We start from the raw sequence: 21,304 nt of genomic DNA, 5'->3' as shown, positions 1-21,304 counted from the left end.
GAAAAAGAATACATGGGCACCAACATGTATGGGGTTGAGGTGGAGGACTCTTGAGTAGGGAGAGATGACAAGTTCCTATCTGGGCATACACAATTTGAGATGCCTGTGGGATGATCAGGTGGAGATGTCTTTTAGGTGGTACCTTGTTCTAAGTGGACTTCGAGAGAGAGGTTTCTGAGTTAGGAACAGATTGTCATGTAGGCAAGTAATTGATTTTTTTTTTTTTAGTAATTGATTTTTATATATCAGTTTGCTTAGGGAGAAAGAAATTAGAAGAGTAGAGAAAGGAGTCATACATGATTAAGTCACAGAACCAAAATGAAGAGTCAGAGAACACTAGATCTGCATTCTCATTCTCACTGTTTCCTTCTCCATGAATCTATATTGCTCTCCTTTGGAGCTTCAGTTCCTCATATACAATGGGAAGAATGCAATCTGTTTTGTTGTTGTTGTTGTTTTTAAAGATTTTATTTATTTATTTGACAGAGAGAGGCACAGTGAGAGAGGGAACACAGCAGGGGGAATGGGAGAGGGAGAAGCAGGTTTCCCGCGGAGCAGGGAGCCCGATGCAGGGCTCGATGCAGGGCTCGATGCGGGGCTGGATCCCAGGACCCTGTGATCATGACCTGAGCTGAAGGCGGACGCTTGAGGACGGAGCCACCCAGGTGCCCCTGAATGGAACCTGTTTTATAGGAAATTGTGAAGATTGAGATCACATAGGTCATATATATTAAGTGACCACGTTATCGTTGGTACAGAGAAAATGTTTTCTTGCCTTCTGAGATTATATGTGTGCACATGCACACACCCACAACCACCACAGATCGTGCACAAGAGTGTCATTGCCAGGTACGTAGGCACTGTTTCAAGCCCTTTTCACATGAATTAACTCCTTTAATCTTCACAATCCCATAGTGTGGATGTTATCTCTCAACCCAATAGTGAGAAAGCACCGTGGTTAAAAGCTCGGACTGAGCCAGACTGCCTGGTTTCAAATCTTCCCCATTTTACAAGTTATTAAGTAGGTAGGTAGTAGGTACATGGCCGGGAAGTAGCAGAATTTAGATTTAAAACCTAGGCTATCTGAGTACGTGGATTTGCCTCTAGAACAATTCCTCCCGGTGCCAAAACTCTTGGCTGCATGGCAGGAGTTTTGGGATTACTTCTTCCGTCATTATTCTGAACTTTCCATGATGGATTTTTGTCTCTCCCTGGGAGTGGCTGATGTTTGTAACGCAAATTTATTCGTACTAATTCCTTAGGATGTTTCAGTCCTTTTAGCCTAGCATTCAGTTGAATAGGTATTTCAATCACTTTATTTTCGAAGGCTGCATAATTTGTATTTCTTTTCATATTTGTATTATGATTTATTTAGGCAGGACTGAGTCTTTAATAAATTTCGGTATTCTCAGCAACCCCCCGCCGCCCCCCCCCCCGCCTCGGCCGCCAGCACTCAGTACTTAGTATGCACTCAATAAATGCTTGTTCAAAGAATGAATGAACTTAAGAACCGCGGAACAGAGACGCCGAGGGGGGTCGGCCTGGAAGTTCCAAAGTTCGGGTGGGGGCAAGGGGGCGGGTACTGACTGTCACATGACAAGGCGGGGCAAATCTGTACTCCGCGGCGCCCGGCGCGCTCCGCCCTCTGCGCCGGTCACGTGGGGGCGCCGGCTGCGCCTGCGGAGAAGCGGTGGCCGCCGAGCGGGATCTGTGCGGGGAGCCGGAAATGGTTGTGGACTACGTCTGTGCGGCTGCGTGGGGCTCGGCCGCGCGGACTGAAGGAGACTGAAGGTAAAGCCGCCATGTCCGGGCCCGACCCGGCCCCCCCACCCCCTCCCCCCGCATCCGCCGCCATCCGGGCCGGGACCGGCCACCCTGCGCAGCCGCCCCGGCGCCCTGGCCCCGCGGCCCAAGCCCGGGCCCCGGCCCGCCAGGGCCCGATCCCTGGCCCACGTGTGCCCGGCCTGGCCCGGCCTGGCTGCTGGGTGGGGGTGGGGGAGCGCGGGGCCGGAATATGCGGTCCCCGCGGGCTGGTAGGGTGCCGGGTTCGCCGGCCGCGAAGTGCCACCTCGGCCTGACCCGAGGGGGCCCCGCGGGCGCAGGCACCGCGGCTCCCGGCCCATCGCCCCCTCCCCCCTTTGCGGCCCGGCCGCCGGGAAGTGACACGTTGTTCTTTGGCACTGGCCGGCGCTGCGCAGGGAGGGCGCAGGGGAGGGAGGCGGCAGCGGCGGGCAGGGAGGAGCCCCCGGCCCCGCCCGCCCTCCGGGCCGACCCTCACTTGCTAGGAACCGGCTCTTCTTCGGCCGCCGCCCGCCTGGCCTTTTACGGCCCGACTCCCGCCCTTCCTGGCCTCCACTCCTGGGCGGCGGCAGGCCCCGCGTCTGGCCCCGTGAGGGTGCCCCCGCGGCCACCCGCAGCAGGCGTGCCTTGTGTGCCCCTGGGCCTGGCCCCGAACCCGGTGTCCCCAGGTGGGGGGTGGGGACACCACGGCCGAAGCTGCTAGCTCCGTTTGTGATCCGGGAGCCTGGTGCCAGCGAGACCTGGAATTTCCGGTCTGGTTGGTCTTGGGCCCCGCGGAGCCAGGTTGATACCCCTCACCTCCCAACCCCAGGCCCTCGGATGCCCAGAACCTGTAGGCCGCACCGTGGACTTATTCTTAACCGAGGGGGTGAGTGAGGGGGCTGTTTCAGCAGACCAGGGGGGTGGTTGGAGGTGATGCGGGTTTGACAACGTGTTGGTGGGGACGTAAGGTGGATCCTTAACCCTCTTCGCGCCTCCGGTACTTCGGTGTGGGACCTAGCCTTTGCTGCTTCAACCCCTCCCCCACTCCATTTGCCTTAAGCTTGGGTCCCTTCCCCTTTCCGAGCTCCACTCTTTCCCAACAGGTGCTGGGGGGACCCTGATGTGGCACCAAATGAAATGAACAAAGCTCCACAGCCCACAGGCCCCCCACCTGCCCCATCCCCTGGACTCCCACAGGTAATTAGGGAGGAATTAGTAGAGACTGGGGTGGGGGTGGGAGAGATCAGGCAGCTGGTCAGGAACAGGTTCCAACCTCTGGATTTTCCCACCCCCATCTGTGTCAGGGCAAAGTGCAGCTTCCTGCTGCCAAATTGAGACAGGGCCCCTGGGCTGTTCCCAGGGGCTGTCATGGGGAAGAGGGGGCATGTGGACTGCTGAAGCTCTTGGCACAGGTCTGCTCCCCTTACTTTACCAGCTTAGGTTTCTGCCCCACCCGGGTTTCCCCTCTTGCTGAACTCTGGTCTCCCCCCTTCAGCCAGCGTTTCCCCCGGGGCAGACAGCACCGGTGGTGTTCAGTACGCCACAAGCGACACAAATGAACACGCCTTCTCAGCCCCGCCAGGTGAGGGGCTGTGGGGAGGGGAGTAGGGGGCCTGGGTGGGAGCCATGGAAAGCTTAGGCCAGTTTGGGCCTAGGATGGAAACTATGGAGGCCGTGTACCTGCCCCAATTTCCTGACAGTTGCTCTGTGTTCTTTCATGCGGCTCTGCACTTTGTGCTGTTGATTACTTATGGTGGCTGGCCCCTTGGGGAGTATGGAGTCAGTGGGGGTGGCATTACTAGGGGTCCTGGTGCCTTGAGAATTGGGAGCAGTGCTTTGGGCCCTGCTGTCAACTCCTGTTTTCCTATTTCCTCCTTTTCCTGGGAGGTCGTGAGTGCCCCATTCCCCTTCCCTTCTTTCTCTTTGGACTATGGCAAGATAAACGCTCCAGGTGGTTCTTGCCTTTCTCTGTTCTCTAAATTCTTCCTCACTAAGTGGGAGCATTCGTGTCCTACCTCCTTCATTTTTGTTTTCCTCCTCATCACCTTGGGGATAATTCTCTTCTTTCCTGCCCCCATGTGCTCTCAGGGAGGATTCAGGTCTCTGCAGGTAATACCCCTTTGCTGATCCTGGACCCTCTTGTGGTCTCACCCTTAACCTCCACCCTAGTCAAGGGCTAGACACAGGGATGGGTCTTCAGGGTGGGGACATTGTTTGCTGTTTGAGGTCCTCAAGTCTGATGCCAACCGATGCATGTTAGAGGCTAGATCTTGGCAGACTGCATATCTGAGAACTGGGAGACTGTTGCATGTTAGTGGTTAGCTTCTCTGTACCTTATGGTGGAGCAATGCATGTTGGGGAGTATGTTGCCCAAAAGGGCTTTACTTAGGCATGATGCATCTGGGTGTTAGGGAGCCTTTGCAGAAGGGTAGCCTGGTAGAGGTGACGTGAGTATGCACGGCGGTGAGGGAGTAAATGTTCATGGTGTGCAAAGCGCGTACCTGAATGTGAAGGTTTCGTGTGAGTACAAGAAGCTGCTTAACCATCAGTTGGTCAGGTGAGTTAGGATTGGCCCCTGTGCTGCAAAGCCCCCAGTATTTCTCTCCAGACTAGAGACATTGTGGAGTTGCCATTTTGCTGTCCATTTCCTCCCTTTCCCAACGCCAACTGCCTTCCTCCCTCTTGACAGCACTTCTACCCTAGCCGGGCCCAGCCCCCAAGCAGTGCAGCCACCCGAGTGCAGAGTGCAGCCCCCGCCCGCCCTGGCCCAGCTGCCCATGTCTACCCTGCTGGATCCCAAGTAATGATGATCCCTTCCCAGATCTCCTACTCAGCCTCCCAAGGGGCCTACTACATCCCTGGACAGGTGAGGCTGGAGGCTTGGGGGCTGGAAGCCATGGAACCTTCAACCCCAACCCCCCTCTCCCGTACCCTGACCCTCCAGTCGCATCTTTTCTGCAGAGGTGTGACTTCCCTTCTGGTCATTGCCCACAGTGGCTTGTCCTGTCTTGCCCTGCATTCTCTTTGTAGTCTGATATGGTACTCAGAGTTCCCTCAACTCCTCTCCCCTCCTCCTCCCCCTTCCCCACCAGGGGCGTTCCACATATGTTGTTCCGACACAGCAGTATCCTGTACAGCCAGGAGCCCCAGGCTTCTATCCGGGTGCAAGCCCTACAGAGTTTGGGACTTACGGTAAGCAGGGGAGGGTCAGGTGAGAGAGTCGCAGGGAGCATCTAAACTCGCCTACGAATTCCTAGACCCTTCCTAGGCTCGTTTCTTGGTCTAGAAATGATAGGGTTAGTAGGTAGTAGGGGTTGGTGCTTAATGTGAAACTGGTGTTGGGGGGCGGTAAGGGGGCAGGGCAGAGCGTCTTATCCTATTGATGAGAGTTGGGCATCCTCCCTGTGTGCAAGAATTTAGGATCAGGCACAACTTTGAGGGCCTCTTAGTAAACATTCCCTGTGACACTTGTTCCGTGGTTGGTGGGAGCCCATGTAACATGGATTTGGGAGGTTTTGTAGCTGTTTTTCATTTATATTCTAGGAAAGGATTAGTCTGTTCTTTATGGCAGTGGTTTCCAAAATTTTTTGATCATCAGGAAAAATTTTGAGTATGTACCTCTAATACATGTATGTTTTTGTTTGTTTATACGTATGCATCATTTAAACAACACACTTAATGTTGCTTGTCAAAAACAAGTGGAGATTATGGATGAGATTAAAGAACACATCCCATTTTGGAGACCATTGCTTTAAGGAATTAGTTTTTCCACATCCTGGGCCTGGTTCATAATGTTACTCTTTGTTTCCTTGCCCCTTAGCAAAGGGCTGGAGACTGGAACTGGACTCAGGTTGAGTGGAACAGGGTTGGCAAATCTGTTTTTCTCATTCTCAGCCAAAGACCTGATTCTGTTGCAGGTTAAGTAGTTGCTGCTCCCTCAGAATACATGTGTGTGTGTTGCTGGAGGTTGGGGGCATACATAATACCTTATAGGGTAGAAGAGAAACCGAAGTCCTGGTAGTGGGAGCTGGTATGTGGTGAGGAAGGAGTGCCTGTCTACGAGGTGTGTGTATGTCAGTGTCAGGAATTCTTGTAAACGCAGTTCAGACTGGTTCCCCAGCTTTGATAGACACCTAATTCCCTTGGGGAGGTGGGTGGGGCAGGGCAAGGGGCCGGCTGTGGGTGATGAGAGGTTCTGGGGATGGGAGGCGTTCAAGCAGGCATTTGTATATGGTTGGGCCCTGACGCTGCCACCATTCTTCCTTTCTGTGTCTTCCCCCCCTGCCCCCCAAAAGCTGGCGCCTACTACCCAGCCCAGGGTGTGCAGCAGTTTCCCACTGGTGTGGCCCCCGCCCCAGTTTTGATGAACCAGCCACCCCAGATTGCTCCCAAGAGGGAGCGGAAGACCGTGAGTAACAGCAAGGGGCTCTGGGACATCGGGGAAAGGGAGAATCAAGGTCGGGCGCATTGTGGGTCAGGGAGCAGAAAGTTGAGGAAGATCTTCGGCTGGGAGTGGTTAGAGAATGGAGATCTGTGAAGTGCTCAGGTTCTTTGTAAGGACTAAGACTTCAGTGTAGAAGTGGCTCATGGGAAGACTGAAGAGGCTCGTGCAGGAGTTCCTGAGAGACCCAGGTTCTGGGGGTCCATAAGATCTACGTTTGGTTTGGGGTTTCTGGTGGCTGGTCTTGGAAATGGTTTGTTTTCTGTGGCCCCACCCCCCACCTCCCAGTCCTGGAAGCTCTTGAGGCCTCCGCCTCTGCTCAATCCTCAAGCCCTGGGCGTGGTGCCCAGAATAGGGTGCCAGGGCTGGGGAAGCCGCTGAGTCACCCTGGCTCCACCCACTGGATCTGGGCCCTGCCCCCAGAGATCAGGCAGACTAGCCACAAGTGAGCTGTATGGGTGCTAGGTGGGGGTCCTGGGCCCCATGGTGTGCAGCCGGGGACTTGGGGACTGCTGGTGGGGCAGGGCTGAGGGAGGGAGGGGCATTGTGATGTACGGGGCTGCTCTGTGAGGTCAAGGGTCTCTTAGGGGTGGGGGCCGGGGTAGGGAGTACAAGATGAGCTGGATGGGTTGACAGTAGAACTCATGGGGTTTCTGGCACCCACCCACCTGCTTCCCAGTGGGGGGTGGGGGGTTGGCCTGGAGTCTTAGGAGTGGGGCAGGGTGGAGAGGTGGGCTCCTCCTATTTCCCATTCATCCCGGAGCTTTCTTTCCCCAGATCCGAATTCGAGATCCAAACCAAGGAGGGAAGGATATCACGGAGGAGATCATGTCTGGGGCCCGCACCGCCTCCACACCCACCCCTCCCCAGGTATTGTCTGATCTTTGAGTGAGGCCCTGGCTAGGATGCCTGTTCTGACTAGGGTTCCCAAGTCCTTTGATCTTTTCTTTCAACGAAGGGGTTTCTTTGTCTGCTTTCCTGGGTTTTTAGGCAGAGTTAAAGTAGAAATGGCTCTAACAGAGAAGGGTTGTGGGCCTCATCGGGGCAAACTTGGTAATCCTTTGTGTCCTGCAGACGGGAGGTGGTCTGGAGCCTCAAGCTAATGGGGAGACACCCCAGGTTGCTGTTGTTGTTCGGCCAGGTAGGTAAGCAGGTGGGGCAGAGCTTTTATGGGGAAAAGGAGTGTGACGATTTCACGTGCTAAGGAGTTGGAGTAACTTGACCTGGGTGCCAGAGAAGAATGACCTTAGGTTTTAGGTAGTGGGATTTTGCGAGTGGAGCAGATGTTGGGTGAGAAGGGAAAAGGCTTAGGTGGGATAAGATGGCAGGGGTGGGTGTTAGGCTGGGAATGTCTTGGCTGGGAGGAGGACGCACAACAGCAGTGAAGATGTGCCTCTAATTACTCGTTGTCTTTCCTGTGGCGCAGATGACCGGTCCCAGGGAGCAATCATTGGGAGCCGACCAGGGCTGCCTGGCCCAGAACATAGCCCTTCAGAATCCCAGCCTTCATCACCTTGTCCGACCCCATCACCACCCCCAATCTTGGAACCGGGGTCTGAGCCTAATCTCGCAGTCCTCTCCATTCCTGGGGACACTGTGACAACGGGGATGATCCAAATGTCTGTAGAAGAATCCACCCCTATGCCCCGTGAAACTGGGGAGCCATATTGCCTCTCTCCAGAACCCACTCCCCTTGCTGAACCCATACTGGAAGTAGAAGTGACACTTAGCAAACCGATTCCAGAATCTGAGTTCTCTTCCAGTCCTCTCCAGGTTTCCACCCCCTCTGCATCTCACAAAGAGGAAATTTTTCCTGAACCAAATGGCATGGTCCCATCTGAGGATCTGGAACCAGAGGTGGAGTCGAGCCCAGAGCTTGCTCCTCTCCCTCCCCCAGCTTGTCCCTCCGAATCCCCCATGCCCATTGCTCCAACTGCCCAACCTGAGGAACTGCTCAACGGAGCCCCCTCGCCACCAGCTGTGGACTTAAGCCCAGTCAGTGAGCCAAAGGAGCAGGCCAAGGAGGTGACAGCGTCAGTGGCTTCCCACACCGTCCTCTCTGCCACTCCAGCTCTGGCTCCTCCAGCTACTTCCCCAGCTCAGGAGGAGGAAATGGAGGAAGAGGAAGAAGAGGAAGAAGAAGGAGAAGCAGGAGACGCTGAAGGTCAGAAAGGAGGAGAAGAACTTCTCCCCCCAGAGAGCACCCCTGTTGCAGCCCACCTGTCTCAGAATTTGGAGGCAGCAGCCGCCACCCAAGGTGAGGTGTGGCTGGATGGTGGAAGTGGGGTGGGCTGGAAGGTGTGGGGTTTTCTCTGTAGTGATGACCTCTCATTTGTGCCACTGTGTCTGGGTCATAGAAGCCCTTTGATGGAACCCAAGAGAGAAAATTCCAAGATTAAGGAATTTTAAATCTGGAGTGGGTGTTGATGGAAAGAGGAAATACTGTAGAGTAGCTACTTTTTTTTTTTTTTTAATTTCCCCAGGGATTAGGGGTACTCCATAAGTTACTCCCATTTTTCTTATCCCCCAAATAGTGGCGGTGTCTGTGCCAAAGAAGAGACGGAAAATTAAGGAGCTCAATAAGAAGGAGGCTGTGGGAGATATTCTAGATGCCTTCAAGGAGGTAAGGGAGCAGAAAGAGCAGAGTTTGGGTATGAACACTAGTCATAGTGCAACCAAATTGGAATGTCCTATGGTTACAGGTGAGCCCAGGAGTACCAGAAGTGGAGAATCAGCCTCCTGTGGGCACCAGTCCTGGTCCAGAGCCTGAGGGCATCAGTGCACCCCTGAGGCCTGAGGAAGCAGATGAGACCTGGGACTCAAAGGAAGACAAAATTCACAATGCTGAGAACATCCAGCCCGGGGAACAGAAGTATGAGTATAAGTCAGGTATGCTGGGGTGCCTGGGTGGCGCAGGTGGTTAAGCATCTGTCTTGGGCTCGGGTCATGATCCCAGGGTTCTGGGATCGAGCTGAGTGTCGGGCTCCCTGCTCAGTGGGGAGCCTGCTTCTTCCTCTCCCTCTTCCCCTCCCCTCACTCGTGTTCTCTCTGTCTCTCTCTCTGCTCACTCGCTCTCTCAAATAAGTAAACAAAATCTTAAAAAAAAAAAAAAAAAATTCTGAAGAAAGGGTTGAGAAGGGTTGGGTATTCTTTCCAGGGCCCCAGGAGACAAAGGTATGATTGGTTCATCTCGTCTTCCTCGTAGATCAGTGGAAGCCTCTAAACCTTGAGGAGAAAAAGCGTTATGATCGTGAGTTCCTGCTTGGCTTTCAGTTCATCTTTGCCAGTATGCAGAAGCCGGAGGGATTGCCCCATATCAGCGATGTGGTGTTGGATAAGGTTGGTAGACTTGAGGGGGAGGGTCAATTTGGGCTGGCTGGCTGGCTGGGGAGGAGCCTGAGGTCCTGAAAGAGTAGTCAGGAGCCATAGCGTATTTCTCATGCCTTCCCTGTCCTCTTTGCAGGCCAATAAAACACCACTGCGGTCACAGGACTCCACTAGACTTCCAGGCATCAATTGTGGTCCAGACTTCACTCCTTCCTTTGCCAACCTTGGCCGACCAGCCCTTAGCAACCGTGGGCCCCCAAGGGGTGGGCCAGGTGGGGAGCTGCCCCGAGGGCCGGTGAGTGGGACTGGCTAGGAGGACAGATGGTGGGGGGGGTTGGGGAATGGCTCCCCTGTCTTGCTGCGGGGGGGGGGGGGAGTCTGGCCTGGTGATGTGCGGTAGAGGTGGCACAGGTTGTGCTGACTCGCTCTGTGTCTTCACTCGTCCTCACCCCTTGCTTAGCAGGCTGGTCTGGGACCCCGGCGATCTCAACAGGGCCCCCGAAAGGAACCCCGCAAGATCATTGCCACAGTGTTAATGACTGAAGATATAAAGTTGAACAAAGCGGAGAAAGCCTGGAAACCCAGCAGCAAGCGGACGGCCGCTGATAAGGATCGAGGCGAGGAGGATGCTGACGGCAGCAAAACCCAGGTACCGGCCAGTGTTGCTTTTGCTGTTTCTTCTCAAGGTCTGCCCTCTGAGCGCGCTCTGCTCTCTTTGTTTCTGTCGTCCTTATGACCAGTGGCTACTTGAGTCCCTACAACCTCTCCCATCCCGCCCAGCAACCTCTTCTGAGAACCTCACTGGATTCTGAGTCTTCTCTGTTCCCTCTCCCAGGACCTGTTCCGCAGGGTGCGCTCCATCCTGAATAAGCTGACACCCCAGATGTTCCAGCAGCTGATGAAGCAGGTGACGCAGCTGGCCATTGACACCGAGGAACGCCTCAAAGGGGTCATTGATCTTATCTTCGAGAAGGCCATTTCAGAGCCCAACTTCTCTGTGGCCTATGCCAACATGTGCCGCTGCCTCATGGCGGTTAGTGTCCACTGTTACTGAACCTTGTGGTCTAATTTCCTACTTCTTTTCCTAGGACTCCTTGAGTCCAGCTGCTTGGTTCTCTTCCAGGCTGTGCTGTTGATGGCAGCCAGGAGGTGGCAGAGTGGGGGCCAAGGGTCTTCCTAGGTTAGGTAGCTAAAGACCCTTGGAGGGCCCTCCCGCTCTGGATGGACCAGCTTAAATGTGATGTTCTCTTTGACATACAGCTGAAAGTGCCCACTACAGAAAAGCCAACAGTGACTGTGAACTTCCGAAAACTGTTGTTGAATCGATGTCAAAAAGAGTTTGAAAAAGACAAGGATGATGATGAGGTTTTTGAGAAGAAGCAAAAAGAGATGGATGAAGCTGCTACGGTAAGAGAAAACCCACCAAGCCCACTGTCCATCCACCCAGTTGCTACTCGGCTGTAGAATGGGGGGGGTAAAAGGGGTTTGGGGGTGATGGTGTTTTGGGGGTTTCTCTGCCTTAAGACAGGAATACTTGCAGCTAGGGTTAGGAATCCAGGTAGTGGAGGAGAGAAGGGTTTTAGTCCAGTGTCTGGGTACCTTTTTGATGGATTTCTGCCCTATAATTGGCAGGCAGAGGAACGGGGACGCCTGAAGGAAGAGTTGGAAGAGGCTCGAGACATAGCCCGGCGGCGCTCTTTAGGGAATATCAAGTTTATTGGGGAGTTGTTCAAGCTGAAGATGTTAACAGAGGCGATAATGCATGACTGTGTAGTTAAACTACTTAAGAACCATGACGAAGAGTCCCTTGAATGCCTTTGTCGTCTGCTCACTACCATTGGCAAAGATCTGGACTTTGAAAAAGCCAAGGTAGGGGTCCTGGGATGTGGAATGGAACAGGCAGAAGTGCCTGGGGCCTGCTGTCCACTCAGAAACTCCTTGCCGGGCTGCTGTGTGTGGGCCACCGAGCCACAGTGATGGAGCTGAGGGTCTGAGGAGGGGCCGGGTCTGCATTTGGAGGTGAGGTGTTACAAGTTCCTGACCTGATCCCTTTGCTGCTTCCTAGCCCCGAATGGATCAGTATTTCAACCAGATGGAAAAAATCATTAAGGAAAAGAAGACTTCATCCCGCATCCGCTTTATGCTGCAAGATGTGCTGGATCTGCGACGGGTGTGTGTCCTCTCCTTCCCACTGCTGGTCTGCTGCCTATATGCCATAGCCTCCAGTTCCCAGCATTGCTGGGAATTATATCTGGGCCTCTGATATAATTACCTTGTGACTGGTCTTCTGTCCCTCCAGAGCAATTGGGTGCCACGCCGTGGGGACCAGGGTCCCAAGACCATTGACCAGATCCACAAGGAGGCTGAGATGGAGGAGCACTGGGAACACGTAAAAGTGCAGCAGCTAATGGCCAAGGGCAGCGACAAGCGTCGGGGCGGCCCCCCAGGCCCACCCATTAGTGAGTCTGAGGCTCAGATTAAGGAGGGGGGCAGAGTGAGGGGTTACACTTTCCACTGATGATTTTTTGTTAGTGCCACGTGTCTGGGCCACTGAGACCACGTGATGGAACTGAGGATCTGAGGAAGGGGGGCTGGGGGCAGCCCCAGGCGATAGCGGTGCTAGGAGGTACTCATTATTGCAATATGCTGTCTCTCCTCTTTGTCCCAGGCCGTGGCCTCCCACTTGTGGATGATGGTGGCTGGAACACAGTCCCCATCAGCAAGGGCAGCCGCCCTATCGACACCTCACGACTCACCAAGATCACGAAGGTAGTGGGTGGTGTATTGGAGGGAGTGGTGGTGGTCATGGGGAGGGTAAAGAGGGATCAAACAGGCAGTGAGCCTAGGTTAGGATCTTGGTCCCCTCACTTTCTGAAGTTGGAAAGGTGACGGCTGAATTTTTCCTCTTGGACTAACTGGTTAGATTGCTAGAGACGGGACTGCCAGCTCAAGGGGGTATATATTCATATCTGTCTGGGCCAGTGGTCAGCAAACCCACATAGCAAATTGGCCCATTCCTTGCTTCTCTATATTCCACAGCTAACAAGTGGCATTTACGGTTTTTTAACGGTTGGAAAAGATAAAGTGGATGATATTATGTAATACGAAATTATTCAAAATGTAAATTTCAGTGTTCTTGGTTTTATTATAACACAACCATATTCATTCCCCTTAAGTATTCTTTGTGACTGCTTTTGTGCAACAGTGGCTAAGTGGAATAGTTGAAATAGAAACTGTCCGGCCTGCAAAGCCTGAAGTATTTACTATTTGGTCTTTTACAGGAAAAGTTTGCCGGGCCCCTGGTCTAGGCCATTTGCTACTGTGTAGCAGTGGGCTTTGGCCAGATCAGACTCTTGACGTCTCCGTTCCCTTTCCTTCCTCAGCCTGGCTCCATTGATTCTAACAACCAGCTCTTTGCACCTGGAGGACGATTGAGCTGGGGCAAGGGCAGCAGTGGGGGCTCAGGAGCCAAGCCCTCCGATGCAGGTATGGAGGCCACTGTAAAGAGTTGGGTGGCTGTTTTTTCTTCCTTGAGGGCAGATCCTTGTTTGTAGGGGAGGCTTTTGGTACAAAGTGGTTAGGTAATAACAGGAGGCCTATGCTCGGGACTAGGACTGAATGAACTGTTTGTGTTGGGAGTAGGACCAGGTGTCCTACACTGGCAAATAGGAGACAGAATGGGAGAATGTGGGAAGAGATTTTGATCTGGGCTTTCTGCCTCCCCAGCATCAGAAGCTGCTCGTCCAGCTACTAGCACCTTGAACCGCTTCTCAGCCCTTCAACAAGCAGTACCTACAGAAAGCACAGATGGCAGACGTGTGGTACAGAGGTGAGGTTTCCTGGGTGTCTCCATTCTTCACACGGGGAGTGCTGGGATGGGCTTCGGTGGTTGCCATAGGAATCCTCACACCTGTGCTGCTCAGAGCCCCTAGCTAAATTGGGGCACATTCCTGATGCCAGGAACTAGGCCCGATGGTAGCTCAGCATGTTGGATGATAGCTATACGAGAGAGCACCTCGGCAGTACAGGTGAGAGGTGACGTGCCTGTTTTTTTTTTCTCTAGGAGTAGCTTGAGTCGGGAAAGAAGTGAGAAAGCTGGGGACCGGGGAGACCGCCTAGAGCGGAGTGAACGGGGAGGTGACCGTGGGGACCGGCTCGATCGCTCTCGGACACCTGCCACCAAGCGGAGCTTCAGCAAGGAAGTGGAGGAGCGGAGTAGAGAGCGGCCCTCCCAGCCTGAGGGACTCCGCAAGGCTGCTAGCCTCACAGAGGATCGGGACCGCGGGCGGGATGCCTGTAAGGGGCTGGGAAGGGAAAGGTGTGGGTTTGGGTCTAGCCAGTCTCCAATCTTCAGAGCTCCGGGCCTAGGAAAATTAGAACTGAAGAGTGTCCATGGGGCGCGTGGGTGGCTCAGTGGGTTAAGCGTCTGCCTTGGGCTCAGGTTAGGACGGAGCCCCACATTGGCCTCCCTGCTCAGTGGGGAGCCTGCTCCTCCTCCTCCGCCCCTCCCCCTCTGCTTGTGAGCTATTTTTTTCTTTCTCTAGAATAAATAAAGTCTTAAAAGAGAAAAAAAGAACTAAAGGGTGTTCAATCTGTCCTTCCCCTTCAGTGAAGCGAGAAGCCACCCTGCCCCCAGTGAGCCCCCCGAAGGCTGCGCTTTCTGAGGAAGAGCTGGAGAAGAAATCCAAGGCCATCATTGAGGAATACCTCCATCTCAATGACCTGAAGGTAGGCTCCGCGGGGGGAGGGGGGGGGTGTCTGAGGGACAGCAGAGCGGGCGGGACCAAACGGTGACTGCCCTCTCCCTCCTGCCCACACCCCTGCAGGAGGCAGTGCAGTGCGTACAGGAGCTGGCCTCACCCTCCCTGCTCTTCATCTTCGTGCGGCATGGCATTGAGTCAACACTGGAGCGCAGCACCATCGCTCGTGAGCATATGGGGCGGCTGCTGCACCAGCTGCTTTTGGCCGGGCACCTCTCCACTGCTCAGTACTACCAAGGGTATGGCTTCTGAGGGCCTTCTGCTTTTACAGACCCACAGACTTCCCTCCTCTGTAGGATGCATGCAACCTCGGATAAGAGTGTAGGTTCCTCAGTCATCCTGGTCAGCGTGACTTTTGGCAGAGCTAGGGTGTACCATGCAAGGACAAGAGTGTGGCCCTTAGCTTGAGATAGTTGCCCCCTGTTTAGGAAATGTTCTCGCGGGGTCCGCAGTTGATCCTTTAACAATGCCATGTTGCCCCGGGAGGAGAGTAGGGGTCCGGCTTACCTTTCCTAGAATGCCCTGACCTTTTTTTTTTTCCAGATTTATTTTTATTAGAAAGAGAGGGAGAGGGAGAGAATCTTTAGGCAGACTGCCTGCTGAGTGTGGAGCCCAACATGGGGCTTGATCCCAGGACCCCAAGATCATGACCTGAGCCAAAATCAAGAGTCAGATGCTCAACCGACTGAGCCACCCAGGTTCCCCTAGAATGCCCTGACTTTGAATTCCATTTGCAGGCTGTATGAAATCTTAGAATTGGCTGAAGACATGGAAATTGACATCCCCCACGTGTGGCTCTACCTAGCAGAACTCGTAACGCCCATCCTTCAGGAAGGTGGGATACCTATGGGGGAGCTGTTCAGGTAAGCTCTCTTTTGGGGATTCAGGGGAGGTAAAGACAAAATTGGGGAGGGGAGGCATATATGGCAGGTGCAATGCCTGGGTTTAGGGAGGGATGGGGTAGTGTACTGAGAGGGGTTTGGAGGCCATCAACACTCACTGTATTTTTCTTTCCCTGTAGGGAGATTACAAAACCTCTGAGACCCCTGGGCAAAGCGACTTCCCTGTTGCTGGAGATCCTGGGGCTTCTATGTAAAAGCATGGTAAGTGAGAGCCTTTTGGGGGTGATGTGTCAGGACTTCTCTTCCCACCATGCGGTTTGGGCTGGTTGCGGTGACCCTGGTGCCTCATGGCCCTTTGGTGGGATGGGGTTAATGGTGATGGTGTGCTGTGTTGGTACCTGGGAGAGGAAACGATGAGGCTGGCACTCTCAGACCGGTTCCTGTCGTGAGTTCTGGACAAGCCTGGGGGAGAAGCACGATAAAAACAAAACCAAAAAAAACCCCAGCAATCTAAGACCCTAAGTCCTTGATTGATTGATTCATTCATTCAACTAGCATTTTTTTTTTTTAAACATTTACCAACCACATATTAGGCACTGGGAATACCACAGTGAATAAAACACAGTTAGGAAGCCAGCTGGAAGAGAAAAGTAAGAAATGACAGCTTAATAAAAACAATGTGAAGTAAAGCATGAAATAGTTGAAATGGAGTGTCTTGGGTACTGTGAGGTTGCAAAGGAGTGTCTCTTTGGTGATGTTCCTGATAGAAAGCTTTCCCAGAAGGGTGCTGGAACTGCTTTGTGAAAGTTAAGTGGTGACTAGCAAATGTCACGGAAAGACGGGAAAGGCAAGTGGGTGGGGCACTCCGTGGTCGAGAGCGCTGGGAAGAGCACTTCAGGAGTTTAGCCGCCCCTGGGGCCTGGACAGATAGACTTGAGTGGAAAGGAATTGTTCTTTCAGCGTCCTATTAATCCTTTTAGGTAGAAGTCTGTATTAGGGTAGTTTGTTCAAAAAAAAAAAAAAAAAAAAAGGTATATTGAACTATGTATATTTCATTGAATCTGTGGTGCAGCAGGTTGTAGGACATGTTATTGCTACACTGTTAATAAAGAAAAGATTTATGGTCATTTGTTTAAATGTAATGTATCAACTGTGAGATGAGACTCAGTGTATTAGAATGAGCATCTTTAAAATTTGTGAATTACGGTAGTCCTATTAAGCGTCACTGTCATCATTCTGAATATCTGCTGTTATAAAGAGTAATGCCTTCAGAATCTCTTGTACCCTCACAGAAAATGGGCTCAGCCTGTTGTTTATGTGAGGAATTCTGATTTGCAGTGAGGGTTGTGGGGGTATATCTGCTTCTAAAATTTTCTGGAATTGGTAACCAAAAAGGCATATTTGTTAGAAGTTGTCCACTCCCGAGCATTTGTTTGCTTGGAATAATGAAAGAGTAAGCTATTTTAGAAGAAGAATCGTAGAGGAGTGTGGATTTGGTTGTTTACCTTTTTCAGTAAAGGTAATTCTGTGAAAGCTAATTGACCTCTTCTGTAGTGGCTCTTAGGCTATCTGCCGCCCCCCCCCCCCCCCCCCCCCCCCCCCCGTTTCCTAGCATTGTGTTAGATGATTTCTTGTGTCTTTGGGTGATTTTTTGGCTGTCTGTCCAGTACTAGCCTGTAGGCATGGAGAGACTGCCTGTTTGGTACTTTTGTAACATCCTGAGCCCCTGGCGGGCACCTAGTGGCCTTTCAGTAAATATTTGTTGGGTGACATCTGTGGAGCTAGGTCTTGGAGGGAGAGAAGGTTGCTGAATTGGTCTTGCATTTTCCAGAGTCCCAAAAAGGTGGGGATGCTGTGGCGAGAGGCCGGACTCAGCTGGAAGGAATTTCTACCTGAAGGCCAGGATGTCAGTGCATTCGTCGCTGAACAGGTTTGTAGCTGGAATTAGGCTAATTCTAGCATTTGGGACTGGCCATTCTTCTTCCTCTTCCCTCAAAACACTCATGTGGTACACTTACCTCCTGACTGTGGGTCTTTTTGTAGAAGGTGGAGTATACCTTGGGCGAGGAGTCAGAAGCCCCTGGCCAAAGGATGCTCTCCTCCGAGGAGCTGAGCAGGCAGCTGGAGAAGCTGCTGAAGGAGGGCAGCAGTAACCAGCGGGTGTTTGACTGGATAGAGGTATGTTTCTCCTGGGTATTGGGGGAGAGGGATAAAGGAGAGGCAGTTCTTGGTGTGCGGGTAGGGGCATAGTTCAGAACTTAGGGGCCTTTTGTTTCTCGTCTGCACAGGCCAACCTGAGTGAGCAGCAGGTAGCATCCAACACACTAGTTCGAGCCCTCATGACAACTGTCTGCTATTCTGCAATTATCTGTAAGAGGAGCCAGGGAGATGGTGGGGCAAGGGTGGGCCCAGCAGACAAATGGAGGGAGGGAGGTTTTGGTCTTTGCCTCCTGGTTGTGGCCCAGGCCGAGGGTGCATTAGTCCACTTAACTCTGTCTTCTTCCCTGTAGTTGAGACGCCCCTCCGAGTGGATGTCACGGTGCTGAAAGTGCGAGCGAAACTGCTACAGAAATACCTGTGTGATGAGCAGAAGGAGCTGCAGGCGCTCTACGCCCTCCAGGCCCTTGTAGTGACCTTAGAACAGCCCGCCAGTAAGAGCCAGGCTGCAGGGCGTGGGGGTAGGGGTGCTGCCAGGGAGCAGGGGCAGACATGGAAAGGGTCTCAACCCAAGAGAGGGGGGTGGTCCCTGGAGAGCAGAACGCCCTGGTGGTTGATTTCATCCCCCTGCACGGGTTTGTTTTCTGGCCTACAAATGGAAGGAGGTAAGACTCAGCCTTGAAGGTTAATTGGCTGCCATTTTGTACCCAGCCAGCTGTTCGATGCCAGGAGCACGGAGGTGAAAAACGGTAACGATTTCTAAGGACCCAGTGCTCTTGTGGCCTGGCAGGGGGTTGAGAGGCTTTTCTTTCCTTGCCTTATTTAATTCTCACAGCTGTTGTTTAAAGTATGTCCCTGTTACCCCTTTTCCATGTTGGGAGACTGAGGTTTAGGTTAACGTGCCTGAGATTGTGCGTTCGGCAAACAGGTTTGTGCCAGGGCACTGGGACATTGGCAGTGATTAAGTCAAGCACGGTTCTCATGCTGGCCTGGAGTCTAACAGGTGATGAGTGGCTGAAGATGGGTCCTGTGGGGTGCTCTCTGGGGATACCTAGCGTAAGGGATGACAAGTGGGGGGTGGGAATTGACAAAACGGCAGCCCAATGACAAAGGGGAGGGGGCTACTTGAAATGAAGGAATTGTGTGTAAAGGCAGGCCCTGAGGCAGAAGGGACTTGACACAGGTAAAAGAAGTGCCCAAGGAAGGCCAGTGTGGGCGAGCATAAATAGCAGCTAGTTGTGTGTGAGGCAAGATGGGGCTGGAGAGATGGACATGGGCCAGGTCCTGCAGGGCTGTCTAAGCTGTGGGACGAGTTTTGGCCTTCAGCCTAAGGCCAGGAAAAAGCTTTGTGGAATTTTAGTTTTTAGATCATCCTGGCCATTAGTAGGAAGAGTGGTTTGGAATGGGTTGAATGTGAACATGGCAAGAGCAGCAAATTAGGAGCGGGTTCTGTTGCTGGTGGCTCGAGCTTGCTGGTAGCATTGGAGCTGGGAGTGGTGCGGTTACAGTTAAAACATAACCCTGGCATGGTGGGAGAGGTCATGAGAGGTCATGAGAGAGGGGAAGTTACAGGACTTCCAGCATGCTTATTTAGCAGGTGAGGGGATGGCATGGTACCATTTGCCTTGCGGGGGGGGGGGTTGGGAACACTGGATCAGGTTGAGTTTGGTCATGATGAGTTTGTGGTCCCTGGGCAGGGGTGATCAGCGATGTCAGGTAGACAGCTGGGTACGGGAATTCATTTGGAAAGGAAGAGGTCCGGGTTGGTGGCCAATCTGTGAGAAGCTGGCACAGGGCAACACATGCAAGTTACCAGAGGATACGGGATTGCTTGATGAGAGCCTGCGATAGAACGTTCGAGTGGAGGACCCACAGGTAGGGATCAGAGGACGACAGGGCCGTGTGAACAAAGGACGAAGTAACTTTAGGAGAGGGAAGTGGTCTGTAAAGTTAGATGCTACTTGAGAATTCCATAGGAGCAGACCTGAACATTTAGGGCCTTTGGAGTGTAAAAACACGGAGGTCACTTGGGCATATTTGGTAGAGCAGGGGGCAGTCTGGATTGGAAAGGACTGAGTAATGCTTGACTGAGACAGGAAGAAAGGAAAACAGCAAGTGTAGACAGAATCTTTGAATTTAGTTAATTTCTTGTCCAAAGACAAAAATCTTTTGTTTGACTGTAGGAGATGGTGGTTGTAAGGGAGGCCTTTTGTGTTTAGATGGGAGAAACTTGGCCTCAAAAATATAGGGCAGAGTGGATAATTGATTGTGTAGGGTCCCCAGGGTGGGTGTGCATAGAATTTGGAACACAAGTTTAACACATTTATCCCCAAATGGGATAAATGCTCTCCTGCTGTACAATGGGTCTGGGGGGCAGTGGTTGTGGATTTGAGGGTGTGTGTACCCTGAGGAACATCCTGGCTTGCAGCTTCTCATAGATGGCTGTCAGCGTTTCATCTAGACCTGGACTCCAGATTCGAGCAAGGCTTGCTTTAGAAGACAGTGAATTCGCTCCTTGGCCTGCCTTTGGCAGGGCAGTGTGGGGGTATGGGATAGGTTGTGTTCAGGGCTTATAGGACAAGTGCTTGGGAAGGCTTAACTAGTAGTCAGGATGGGGAGAAAGAGGGTCCGAGCAAGGGGCGCTGGAGTTGAGCCTAAAGAAATTCAGTAGGAAGGTGACAAGAGAAAGGAAGTTCCTGGCAAAGGATGCAGCACCTGTAAAAGTGTCAAGGCCAGAGAGGATGTGTATGTTCAGGAGATGTGTGGAAAATAAAGAGGAAATTGGGATCCAGTTTGCTAGCATCTAATGGGGACCAGTGAACGTTCCAGGTTATAAACGCTTGACTTTGGTGAGTGATGTATCTGGGACTTAATGTCATTCCTTAAATTGAGAGGTACCAGTTCCGTGTATAGTTTTTCTCATTAAATATATCATGAGTGAAGCTGCTGAGGTGAAGCTTGGGCAGGTTGGTAAGGTTTTTCTGTGACTCATTACCATGCACCGATCTCGCGAAGAGGTTAACATCTTGTTAGAGACCCACCTAGTCATTCTGGAATGGTCAGACACACAAATACCGGGATGGTGGGTCAGGCCCTTGTTTGAACAGTGGAGCCTGGGAGTGGAATGGGGTGGCTGTGGGCAGCCCTCCTCTTAAGTGCTATTGTCCTGCCTGCTTGCAGATCTGCTTCGGATGTTCTTTGACACGCTGTATGACGAGGATGTGGTGAAAGAGGATGCCTTCTACAGCTGGGAGAGTAGCAAGGACCCTGCTGAGCAACAGGGCAAGGGCGTGGCCCTTAAATCTGTCACAGCCTTCTTCAAGTGGCTTCGTGAGGCGGAGGAGGAGGAGTCTGACCACAACTGAGGGCGGGTGGGGCGGGGGACTTGGAGCCCCATGGACACTCGGATGACCCGGCCACCCGCCCGGACTGCAGGGGGGGGCGGCAGCAGCGGCGGCGGCGGCAATGGGTGCCTGTAGTGCGATGTGTCTGAGCTAATAAAATGGCTGAAGAGGCAGGATGTCGTGGGGCTGCCTGGGGCCCCCCCTCCAGGATGCTGCCAGGTGTCCCTCTCCTCCCCCCTGGGGCACAGAGATATATTATATATAAAGTCTTGAAATTTGGTGTGTCTTGGTGGGGGGGCACCACCGCCTGCCCCTGGGGTCTTTTTTTATTTTCTGAAAATCACTCATGGGACTGCCGTCCTCGCTGCTGGGGGCATATGCCCCAGCCCCTGCACCACCCCTGCTGCTGCCTGGGCAGGGGGAAGGGGGGGGGGCACGGTGCCTGTAATTATTAAACATGAATTCAATTAAGCTCACTGCCTCCCTGCTTCATGGCCTGCTCCCTCTGGAGAAGGGGTATGGATAGGTGGGCAGCCTCCTTTCCAGAGCTGGCACTCTAGCATTGTCCCCTGTAACCTGGCACCCCTGTTGCCTCTTCCCCTGTCCATGATTTTGGGGGTCGGAGGGTCACTTTCCTGGGGGGCTGGACCC

General features: G+C 52.9%; 1 protein-coding gene and 3 non-coding genes across 12 annotated transcripts; all 4 read left to right on the top strand.

Annotated features, from left to right (window-relative positions):
• Nucleotides 1-1,656: 1,656 nt before the first annotated feature.
• On the top strand, nucleotides 1,657-21,124 carry EIF4G1 (eukaryotic translation initiation factor 4 gamma 1). Of its 9 annotated transcripts, none has more exons than XM_073896229.1 (34): nucleotides 1,657-1,791; nucleotides 2,612-2,668; nucleotides 2,886-2,979; nucleotides 3,278-3,364; nucleotides 3,871-3,891; nucleotides 4,472-4,648; nucleotides 4,875-4,974; nucleotides 6,078-6,190; nucleotides 7,001-7,093; nucleotides 7,298-7,364; nucleotides 7,650-8,480; nucleotides 8,758-8,846; nucleotides 8,926-9,112; nucleotides 9,429-9,562; nucleotides 9,687-9,845; nucleotides 10,014-10,199; nucleotides 10,386-10,583; nucleotides 10,811-10,957; nucleotides 11,183-11,419; nucleotides 11,616-11,720; nucleotides 11,850-12,009; nucleotides 12,219-12,319; nucleotides 12,934-13,036; nucleotides 13,277-13,379; nucleotides 13,614-13,846; nucleotides 14,160-14,278; nucleotides 14,377-14,549; nucleotides 15,048-15,173; nucleotides 15,332-15,413; nucleotides 16,984-17,082; nucleotides 17,196-17,330; nucleotides 17,441-17,522; nucleotides 17,663-17,803; nucleotides 20,490-21,124. In XM_073896229.1, the coding sequence occupies exons 3-34, from the start codon at nucleotides 2,920-2,922 to the stop codon at nucleotides 20,672-20,674; spliced, it is 4,833 nt and encodes a 1,610-aa protein (XP_073752330.1). In that variant the 5' UTR covers nucleotides 1,657-1,791; nucleotides 2,612-2,668; nucleotides 2,886-2,919; the 3' UTR covers nucleotides 20,675-21,124. The 9 variants fall into 9 exon arrangements, with proteins under 9 accessions (XP_073752330.1, XP_073752328.1, XP_073752341.1 ...); XM_073896227.1 differs by having other exon boundaries at nucleotides 10,011-10,199; XM_073896240.1 differs by lacking the exon at nucleotides 2,886-2,979 and having other exon boundaries at nucleotides 10,011-10,199.
• On the top strand, nucleotides 8,536-8,604 carry LOC112834686 (small nucleolar RNA SNORD66). Its single transcript, XR_003210995.1, has one exon. It is a non-coding gene; the product is annotated as a small nucleolar RNA SNORD66 (small nucleolar RNA).
• On the top strand, nucleotides 11,472-11,548 carry LOC112834680 (small nucleolar RNA SNORD66). The gene has a single exon (XR_003210991.1). It is a non-coding gene; the product is annotated as a small nucleolar RNA SNORD66 (small nucleolar RNA).
• On the top strand, nucleotides 12,060-12,135 carry LOC112834674 (small nucleolar RNA SNORD66). Its single transcript, XR_003210989.1, has one exon. It is a non-coding gene; the product is annotated as a small nucleolar RNA SNORD66 (small nucleolar RNA).
• Nucleotides 21,125-21,304: the final 180 nt, after the last annotated feature.

The sequence above is a fragment of the Callorhinus ursinus genome, unplaced genomic scaffold (genome assembly GCF_003265705.2).
Source record: "Callorhinus ursinus isolate GAN/ISIS: 27379988/994484 unplaced genomic scaffold, GSC_fseal_2.0 scaffold1, whole genome shotgun sequence".
NCBI classification, from domain to species: Eukaryota; Metazoa; Chordata; class Mammalia; order Carnivora; family Otariidae; genus Callorhinus; species Callorhinus ursinus.
This window is presented reverse-complemented; position numbering and strand designations above follow the sequence as displayed.